Here is a 10,715-nt window from a genome sequence, read left to right as displayed (position 1 = left end):
GACAGTTCACTTTTTTTATTACTTCTCCCAGAATTTTACATTTTGTTTGTAACAAAATATAGAATTTTAAAAAACGGTGAAAAAAAACACTATGAAGCTTTTGAACAGCACATTTTACACTTTGCTAAGTAATTGGGTAAGGGTTGCATTGAGGAGGACAACATTGAAGAAATAATTGTAGCAAACTTGCATTCCTATCAGTGCATTACTTCATCACATGTTCTCTACCAAAGGCTTATTGATATGTTCCATGTATTACAGTACATTCCATAATTGTCCTTAGTCATTTGTAAATACACTGGAATCTTGTATGCTGTGCGGCAGCTTTTGATCATGCAACTTTAAATCAACAATCTGTACTTGCAAACAAATCTGACTCAGGCCTCAGTCTCAAGCAGGGATTTAGAATGCCAGATATGTCCAGTCTGGCTTTCTAACTCCCTGGTCTCAAGTAAGAACTTGACACGCATCCTCATCCACTGGTAAATAAGTCACTATTTGGGATGATTAACATGCACACACCATGATTGTCCTTGAATTACACTTTGGAAATTTAGGCAAGAAAATATGACATCTAATACCATTCAAACTTGTGTTACTGCAGCCTCTTAGTCCCCTTGTACAGTACTTACTCACACATGTATTTCTGTTTGTAACTCAGACCCTTTGTTTTGAAGGAACATAAACACATACAACCTTGATCTTAAAAATTTAGAAAATGAAGGATATTACTAAACAAATCCCAAATTAGGGAAAACAAGTTAAAAGGGCTTTGCTCCAGTTCCATCTGACAGAATGCATTTCCATATATCCAGGTAGACATATTTTGGTGGATTTCAAACCATATCTCAAATAAGTACTGTATTATACCAGAATAATACATAGGAAATTGTAATAATAAATTAAATAGGTCATGCATAAGCCTCAATGATAAACATAGTATTTTAAATGGCTGTGTTTTCAATTGGACACATTCTCATGAGCCCAACAACGCACATCAAGCCTATGAGTTACAGTTTGACATATTATTGATATGTAGTCTACTTGCATATCTAGATAGCTGGTTAGGTTTAAGCTTTTTTTCAGTCTTGTATTTGACACAATATTAAATAAAGAGATTAATTTGTAGATTTAGGAGGCCAAGCCCAGCAGAAATCCCCCAGCAAAACCTCCTGTGAGGACAATATTCTTCTTCACAAATGTCTGCACCTGGTAAAAAGAAAAACACCAATGCATGGTTAAGTTTAGCAGAGTATTGATAAGCATTGGTCTTAGTATGGAAGCCCGTTCCTTATGAGCCCAAGCTCGAAATGACAAAACGTTAAAGTTATGAGTGCCATTATATAACACATAGCCTACCATATATTACGCATGGCAGCAAAACAAAACTGATTTAAAATGTCTTTAGTACATAATTGGTCTAGCTTATACTCCAAAATTAAACAGATTTGAGTAGTCACCTTTGGTTGTGGACTCTATTATTATGCATATTGGATGGACTGGTTACCTTATGCGACACTCCAAAATGTCTATCCATGAGTCTGGGAGAGAACGTATAGCCCTAAGCGATGCACTTGATTCATTGATTTTGCAGTGCGACTTAGTTAGCCCAGAATTAGTGAATTTGCATTTGATTTTGATAGCCTACTAAATAGGGATTTTTTAAATGTATTTCAAGAATTAATTGATTGACACATTACCTTCCGCTATACAGAATATCTCACCAACATGCATTTCCATCTGATCTCCTTTATTCCTTTCTTGAGTACGCAGAAGGGCTGTCAACAGTGTAGTGAAATATGTTTCCTTGTGTAAACATGTCACTATTGATGTTCCCGAACAGATTTCACTTGCCATAATTAAGCACTGGGTAGCTGCAGGAACAGGGTTGGAGAGCCCATGGCATACAGAGTTTGGGGCGGAATATCACCTGTCCGGCAGCTAGAGCATGCTCCTCAAACAGTGGTTGGTTTATGCATGGAGTGAAACTAGTGTTCTTATATTTACTCCTCAACTGCTCATATTAAGAACATGCGCCACTGTAAAACCGAAGTAGCCTACAAAGCAGACCCACAGGAAAGCGCACAGCCTTCATTTGCAATTTGTGTGCATACAGAGATGACATGTCACTTTCCCCCTGCCCATTTGATAATGGACCATTCTAAATCTAAACTAATTTTACATATTAGTAATGACAAGATTAAATTGAGAATAGTCTGATGGGTGAAAATATGATCACTTGATGAGAGGACAGCTGTGCAGCATAAGGTTTGTATCATTACTAAAGTTGCTAAATCTTGCATATAGGACCCGTTTCAAATTACCATTTTTACGCTCAACATAGCCACACCATGAGCACTCGCTCTGTAATGAGAAAAATATCATCAAATTCAATTTACTATAAAATCTGATAAAATGGCACAGGACTTAAGCATATCTTGTCAGTCAAATTAACAAGCCTACAGCATGTAGCATAGCCAGATAACATGGGCCTACAGTAGGCCAACTCATTCTGTTCTTCTGAATTACGTTTTCTTCATAGTGTAACGACCCTGGGTTTATGAGCGCGGAAATCGAACCTGCCGCATGAGCATGCTTTTGCAGCACAGTCGATAGCGCGCCGGACCTCGGGCTCGAAGGTCGAGGGTTCGAGACCTGCTCCCTGCCGTTTCATTACATTGGTGTCAGAAGTGATCGGACCTTGCATCCACAACAGTGCGTGTGCTTGGCCGGTGAGCGCGTTCCTGTAAGACAGTCACAAGCTAGCGCGAGGACACGCTCTTTGAAAGGAGGGATTAGTGTCACGACCCTGGGTTTATTAGCATGGAAATCAACCCTGCCGCATGAGCATGCTTTTGCGGCACAATCGATAGCGCGCAGGTCCTCGGGGTCGAGGGGTCGAGACCTGCTCCCTGCTGTTTCATTACAATATCATAAATGTTTTAGACCTGACTAAAATAACCAGATTTACTGTGGTGTACATTACATTTATTAATTAGACTTTTCTAAATGTAGCAGTTCCAAAGGCATGCATCAGGGACTGTATGCGTGGAGGATAAACTTTACCTTGATACTGGCAGTCTTTTGAATGACAATAACCATCAGACAAAATGTAATTAGTTTCAGGGAACACCAAAACTCAGGCTTCTTTAAAACTTAAATAAGTTGAACTCTCACCTCAGCTGATGTGAAGTGTAGCTCTCCCAAACATCTCTCAAGCTCCACTGGAACACTGGCCCAGCTACCCCTAAATAGCACCTGGGCCAACACAGGTGAAATACCTTCCCACTAACGAGATGGCAACCAGCACAGGTTTAACACATACTGACTGACAAGGTGACAAATCGGTGTGCCCTACGTGCTAAAAAGCTATACGTGCGAAAGTACAACCTCAAAACATAAATGAAAAAACCAAAGCATGTAACAACTTTAAAGGATAACCATATCTATGTCCTATAGTCAACGTGCAAGCTTTGATATTAATGAATTGGAGAGTTTGGTTGATGTGAGTTGATGACTTACCATAATTAGGGTTATTACTTTTTTCCTCAAAATGAAATTATATTTCATGTTTTGTTTGCTTGCCACGATACAAGTATTGCAATACAAAGTATCGTGGCAAGGAAACAAAACATTCAATTTCTCTAAGAAAAAAGTCAAAATGTTAGAAACAAACAGCATTGTTGTCACCAAGAGTCACATGTTTATTTTGCAAACTATAGCACCGACATTTTAAAATAAAGTAGGACCATAGAGTTAGTCTAATTCCTGTTGTTTTCTTTGTGCAATGGAAAATCTGGCGTCGTAGTATCACGGCACTGGTATCATGACAATCCTACTTATGACTTACTAGCTCACAACTCAAGTCAGATTTTCTTTTTTGGGTGGCAGGAACGGGCTTCCATATATTTGACTTTGTTCTCTTTTATACTCTGGAGTAAAAAGGTGTGGATAGCTTCAACATCATACCATTAGTCATGAGCATATTTGAAATGCTAAAATCACAACACCAAAGAGATCATACGACATGAATCAGATAGGAAACATCCACCATTTTATAGTAGACCATGATGACCCCTTACCTCATCCACTTTTGTCCTGACTTCCTTACTGGGCTTTTCTGTATTTAACTTCAGCTGCTTCTTGGCCTTGTTTACATCACGCTCCACTCTCTTCCAGTCCACTTTGATGTACCCTGTGTGGTTGGCAATCTAGAAGGAAATTAATCACACAGCAATAATGGTAATGTGACTGGGGTTGAGCCATAACACACTTCCATGTGTCCTAATGTGAAACATGAGTGTCAAATATGTGTTAAATGTAGGTAAATAAGTCGGTCAGGTGTTGTTTAGAACTATGGATTTTCAAACACAAAATAAATTAATGCAGAACATAAGTCACACCTTACCTGAAGCAAAAAGAAGCCTCCACCCACTGCTGAAGCCGCCAGCTTTCCAACTTTCTGGAACAAATACCCAGCACACCTAAGAGGAAAAACAGCTATTAAACAGAGACCTGCCAATTCATAAATGGTTCAAATTGTAGAACACCGCAGCAAATTCACATGGCTTATCCATTTATTATTTATTCATATTACACAATCAGGACTGATTGACTCACCAGCCAGACACTCCACCAATGGCAAGCTGGGTGGCAACATCATACTTCTCTGCTACTGGCCCAGAGTTCTTGCCAAAAATTTTGTTCCACCATCTCTGTTTCTTGGCATAGTCTACCACCTCCTCACTCTTATCTAGAAGAACAAATCACACAAAAAAAAAAGTCAGACCCGCCACCATGTAACTGTATCTAGTTGTAATTTGATATAGCCAATTATTATTACATTGATTTCAAAGTCATACGCTTGATCGTCCTTGGCTCACATGACCAAGCTGGACACTGAAATAGTGTGCATCTTATGCTGTGTCTGATGCCAGAAAGTAGACTACATTGAGCTTTACAAATCCAGGCTTCTGGACACTTGAAAATAGAGGCCTAAAATAGACCAGCCTAGAGAGACCAGATGGCCATCAATTTCACTTTCAGTCAGACAAACTTGTGATCAGCTCAGCAGTCAAGAGATTTGGTCTGTCTCAAGATCAAACACACTGACCTGGCAGACACAATCCTTTTTGATGCATACAATTGATAGTGAAACACTTGTTTCATGTTATGGAATTGGCCCTGTTTGTTTTAAGGTCAGTGCTATCCAGGATCCTTGTGACATCCCTACCCTAAAAGCCCATTTATGCTTGATCTGAAAATGTGGTCGGAGGCTCCGTATGGAGGATGTGACGCAATTGCAGTGCCTTCGGAGGCAGGTAAAGACCAGGATCATCGATACTTGGCTGTCATTTAACAAATATAATTGTAAAAAATTGCCTGCGCTACAGACAGCAATACCAGTCTGCTAATACAGGACTAGTAAAGGCCCAGTGCACAACTTAAAAATATATATAAATAACGCCTCCCGAGTGGCACAGCGGACTAAGGCTCTGCAGAGCAGTGCTTGAGGCATCACTACAGACCTGGGATTGATCCCAGGCTGTGTCACAACAGGCCGTGACCGGGAGTCTCATAGGGCGGAGCACAATTGGATCATCATCGTCCGGGTTAGGGAAGGGTTTGGCCGGGGGCTTTACTTGACTCATAGCGCTCTAGTGACTCCTTGTGGCGGGCCAGGCACCTGCAGGATGACTTTGGTCGTTAGTTGAACGGTGTTTCCTCCGACATGTTGGTGCAGCTAGCTTCCGGGTTAAGCGGGCGGGTGTTAAGAAGCAGGTCATGATTTGGAGAACGCATGACTCGACCTGCACCACTCCCGAGCCCGTTGGGGAGTAGAAGCAATGAGACAAGATCGTAATTGGATCGCAATTGGGTATCACAAAATGGTGGAGGAAAAAGTGGGTAAAATACAACATATTTGTACACACAGACACAGTACCAGTCAAAAGTTTGGACACAACGACTCATTCCAGGGATTTTATTTTTACATTCTACATTGTAGAATAATATTAAAGACATCAAAACTATGAAATAACACATATGGACTCATGTAGTAACCAAAAAAGTGTTGAACAAATCAAAATGTATTTTATATTTGAGATTCTTCAAAGTAGCCACCCTTTGCCAGCTTTGCACACACTTGGCATTCTCTCAGCCAGCTTCATGAGGTAGTCACCTGGAATGCATTTCAATTAACAGGTGTGCCTTCTTAAAAGTAAATTTGTGGAATTTCCTTCCCTCTTAATGTGTTTGAGTCAATCAGTTGTGTAGTGACAAGGTAGGAGTGGTATATAGAAGATAGCCTATTTGGTAAAACACCAAGTCAGTATTGTGGCAAGAACAGCTCAAATAAGCAAGAACTTTGCAAGTTTATTCAACTGCAGTGGCAAAAACCATCAGGTGCTAGGATGAAACTGGTTCTCATGAGGACCGCCAGAGGAAAGGAAGACCCAGAGTTACCTCTGCTGCAGAGGATAAGTTCATTAGAGTTAGGTTGAATTGCTGTAAAGAAACTACTAAAGGACATCAATAAGAAGAAGAGACTAGCTTGGGCCAAGAAACACGAGCAATGGACATTGGACCGGTGGAAATCGGTCCTTTGGTCTGATGAGTCCAAATTGGATATGTTTGGTTCCAACTGCCGTGTCTTTGTGAGACGCAGAGTAGGTGAATGGATGATCTCCACATATGTGATCCCCACCACGAAGCATGGCGGTGGTGGTGTGATGGTGCTTTGCTGGTGACACTGTCTGATTTATTTAGAATTCAAAGCACACTTAACCAGCATGGCTACCACAGCATTCTGCAGCGAGATGCCATCCCATCTGGTTTGTGCTTAGTGGGACTATCATTTCTTTTTCAACAGGACAATGACCCAAAACACACCTCCAGGCTGTGTAATGGCTATTTGACCAAGAAGGAGAGTGATGGAGTGCTGCATCAGATGACCTTGCATCCACAAATCACCTGACCTCAAACCAATTGAGATGAGTTGGACCGCAGAGTGAAGGAAAAGCACCCAACAAGTGCTCAGCATATGTGGGAACTCCTTCAAGACTGTTGGAAAGCCTTCCTCAGGAAAAAGAGAGGCAGAGGAAGTCAGAGAGAGGGGGGAAGAGGGTGAGCTTGAATCGGTTAAAGTGCAGGGGAAAGGGATTATTATTTTATTTTTTAAATAAGAATGGTAGAAAGTGTAAGCAGAGTGTACTGTACACCGGATCGAAGACAGGAGGAGAAATAGAAGTGATTGAGGGCAAAGTATCGGAGGGGGTAGGTGTGAAGTTCTCGGAGCCCGAGGCTTGCACCGAGAGTCAGGATAAAGAAGAGTCTGGTAGGAGTGAAATGTTTGGAAAAGTGGACCCTTTCCTTTTGGCTGATACATTTGTGGTTTCAGGATGGGTGAAAACAGAGTTGGGTGCTGTAGAATCAGTAAAGGTAACCAGAAGTGATGTGAATTGTTTTGCTCTCAGGAAAAGGACACCATTGAAAGAAGTGATTACTGGGGTAGCGGTAAATGTGAAAGTTAACCAACTGAAGGGGAAGATTCCCGGTGTCGTTTGGAGTGACGCAGAGAGGGTGGTGTGAGTGGTGAAACAGAAGAGTCGTTGTCTGTCCTTTTGAGTTTTGATGTTAATGTTGATGTCCTTACCCAAACACCTACTCATTCCAGGGTTTTTCTTTCTATTTACTATTTTCTACATTGTAGAATAATAGTGAAGACATCAACACTATGAAATAACACATTTGGAATCATGTAATAACCAAAAAAAAAGTGTTATAATCCAAATATATTTTATAATTGAGATTCTTCAAATAGCCACCCTTTGTCTTGATGACGGCTTTGCACACTCTTGGCCTTCCCTCAACTAGCCTCACCTGGAATGCTTTTCCAACTGTCTTGAAGGAGTTCCCACATATGCTAAGCTTTTTTTGGCTGCTTTTCTATTACTCTGCAGTCCAGGTTACTACATGATTCCATATGTGTTATTTCATAGTTTTGATGTCTTCACTATTATTCTACAATGTAGAAAATAGTAAAAATAAAGAAAAAACAAATGTCCAGTGAGAGAGGCTGGTTGAGGTTTCCAGGGTTAGAGTACTGCAGAAGTTGTCATATGCTGAGGCAGTGAAGAAAGTAGAGGAAGATGGGTCAAGGGATCCTTAGAGGAGTGGTGCGAGTAGTAGATCTGTACCAGTACAGAGGGATAGGCCAACAACTTATGCTTCCGTAAGATTGGATTTTTAGCGTTTATGGCAATGGTATCAACTGTACTAACAGGGATGGAATGGAAGTTGCTGGAAACTTGAGGTTGTGGTGGCAGCTGCAGAGGTATTTCGGTGTGTGAGACTTGACGTCAGAAGAGTTACAGGGTGTGGTGGTGTCCCGTCCTTTCAGACTGTTGGCCTGAGGAAGGACTAGATAGATTTAAATAGTGGAGAAGGGTGGTGGGTTGTTGATTTATTTTCTATAAGGGAGTTATACTCCAGTCTCTTAGGTAGCAGTAATGCAACATTTGATGCCAACCGCCATTAAACCTCATCGAATAACAAAAACTAGGGGTTAGTAATACTACAAGATTGGACAAGAAAGTAGGCGGGGTCCCATAAAATGGCCTTCACTATCCCCTATAAGAGACCTCAGTAACGGCACAGTAAAGACATACCAGTCATGTATGCCATATCAGTAAAGGAAGGCTTAATGCCAACTATTATATTACAAAGTTATTAAATGGACCCAATGTGTGTGTCTTAGTTAGTAGTAAATGTTGTGTTAGCTAATGTTAGTAGTTCAGTAGCTGGTTAACCTAACTACCGACCAACACACCCAGGGGCATTGGAAGTTACGTTAGCCAACTACCGTTACAGCTGCTAGATGAATAGCAGGCGTGGTGACTTGCAAACGGAGGCACGCTGATGCGCATTTCACACCGAGTTCTTTCTATCTAGCTAGCTAACGTTAACTAACTGCGATTTTTAGCTAGCATAACATTTTGCACATGCTAGTTAACTTTCTGAAGGGCAGCGTTCAAGTGCATTAACGTAAAGAAAGGCAAACGCATGCAGTTTGCGTGCCAGCATTTTATATTTTCAGTCAGATTAAAGACTTTGTGGATAGTTACCTAGATCAATATATTTAAAATATGTATTATATTTCAAATTTTTGTTGCTAGCTTGTTTCTCACCTTTTTTCTTCTCGGCCATTTTTGCTCAAGTCACTTCGTTTCAACCCGGATTTGAATCGAGAGCCCATCCGGAATATCACGTGACGGAGCAGAAAACTGGCCTCGTAGAAGAAGAGGCGAAGCGAGACATTCTCCATGTACGGCTGACTGCAAGTGTGCGATTCGGCCCACGTTTGACCCCGCACACCTTTTTTTTGGCCCATCTGAGGTTTGACAGTCACACTGAATACAAACACACACGTTTGCGCAAGGCACACGTTGAATAAAAGCGTATTTCATTTTTGAAGATCGTAAGAAATATTATATAAAATCGAATGTTATTTGTCACATGCACCGAATACAACAGGTGAAATGTGAAATGATTACAAGCCCTTCACCAACTATGCAGTTTTAAGAAAATACCAAAATAAATTAAATTTAAAAAACAGTAAGATAGGAAAAACAAATAATTAAAGACCAGCAGTGAATAACAATAGTGAGGCTATATACAGGGGGTACCGGTACAGAGTCAATGGGTCAATGTGCGGGGGTACCGGTGTCAAGGTATTTGAGATAATTATGTACATGCAGGTAGGGTTGTTAAAGTGGTTATGCATAGATAATAACAGAGAGTAGTAGCAGCATGGGGGGAGGGGGGCTGCAAATAGTCTGGGTAGCCATTTGATTAGCTGTTGAGGAGTCTTATGGCTTGGGGGTTAAAGCTGTTTAGAAGCCTCTTGGACCTCGACTTGGTGCTCCAGTACCGCTTGCCGTGTGGTAGCAGAGAGCACAGTCTATGACTAGGGTGGCTAGAGTCTTTTACGATTTTTAGGGCCTTTCTCTGACACTGCCTGGTATAGAGGTCCTGGATGGCAGGAAGCTTGGCCCCAGTGATGTACTGGGCCGTACACACTACACTCTGTAGTGCCTTGCGGTGAGAGGCCGAGCAGCTGCCATACCAGGCTGTGATGCAACCCATCAGGATGCTCTCGATGGTGCAGCTGTAAATTCTTTTGAGAATCTGAGGACCCATGCCAAATCTTTTCAGTCTCCTGTGGGGGAATATGTTTTGTTGTGCCCTCTTCACGACTGTCTTGGTGTGCTTGGACCATGTTAGTTTGTTGGAGCTCTCAACCTGCTCCTCTACAGCCCCGTCGATGAGAATGGGGGTATGCTCGGTCCTCTTTTTCCTGTAGTCCACAATCATCTCCTTTGTCTTGATCACGTTGAGGGAGAGGTTGTTGTCCTTGCACCACAAGGTCAGGTCCCTGACCTCCCCCCTATAGGATGTCTCATCATTGTCAGTGATCAGGCCTACCACTCTTGTGTCATCAGCAAACTTAATGATGATGTTGGAGTTGTGCCTGGCCGTGCAGTCATGAGTGAACAGGGAGTACGGGAGGGGACTGAGCACACACCCTTGAGGGGCCCCCGTGTTAAGGATTTGTGGCGGATGTGTTGTTACCTACCCTTACCACCTGTGGTACGGGCCGTCAGGAAGTCTAGGATCCAGTTGCAGAGGGAGCCATTTAGTCCCAGGGTCCTTAG

At 41.8% G+C, this 10,715-nt stretch overlaps 1 protein-coding gene across 1 annotated transcript; it reads right to left on the bottom strand.

Moving 5' to 3' along the window:
* LOC118384839 (FUN14 domain-containing protein 1A-like) lies at positions 1-9,325 on the bottom strand. Its single transcript, XM_052521771.1, has 5 exons — positions 9,189-9,325; positions 4,621-4,767; positions 4,409-4,484; positions 4,083-4,211; positions 1-1,209 (listed from the first exon to the last, which is right to left on the bottom strand). Exons 1-5 carry the CDS (start codon positions 9,323-9,325, stop codon positions 1,132-1,134), a joined length of 567 nt encoding a protein of 188 aa, XP_052377731.1. The 3' UTR covers positions 1-1,131.
* Between the last annotated feature and the right edge of the window lie 1,390 nt (positions 9,326-10,715).

Source organism: Oncorhynchus keta, chromosome 6, assembly GCF_023373465.1.
Source record: "Oncorhynchus keta strain PuntledgeMale-10-30-2019 chromosome 6, Oket_V2, whole genome shotgun sequence".
NCBI classification, from domain to species: domain Eukaryota; kingdom Metazoa; phylum Chordata; class Actinopteri; order Salmoniformes; family Salmonidae; genus Oncorhynchus; species Oncorhynchus keta.
Note: the sequence above shows the minus strand (reverse complement) of the source record. Positions and strands in the feature narration are given on the sequence as shown.

Excerpts from the sequence above, each read along its gene's own strand:
- LOC118384839 (XM_052521771.1), bottom strand. The coding sequence starts at position 9,325 with ATGGAGAATGTCTCGCTTCGCCTCTTCTTCTACGAGGCCAGTTTTCTG. Across the intron at positions 4,485-4,620 it reads ATTGGTGGAGTGTCTGGCTG|GTGTGCTGGGTATTTGTTCC; the intron begins GTGAGTCAATCA and ends TTTTCCTCTTAG. Across the intron at positions 4,212-4,408 it reads GAGGCTTCTTTTTGCTTCAG|ATTGCCAACCACACAGGGTA; the intron begins GTAAGGTGTGAC and ends ATTTCCTTCTAG.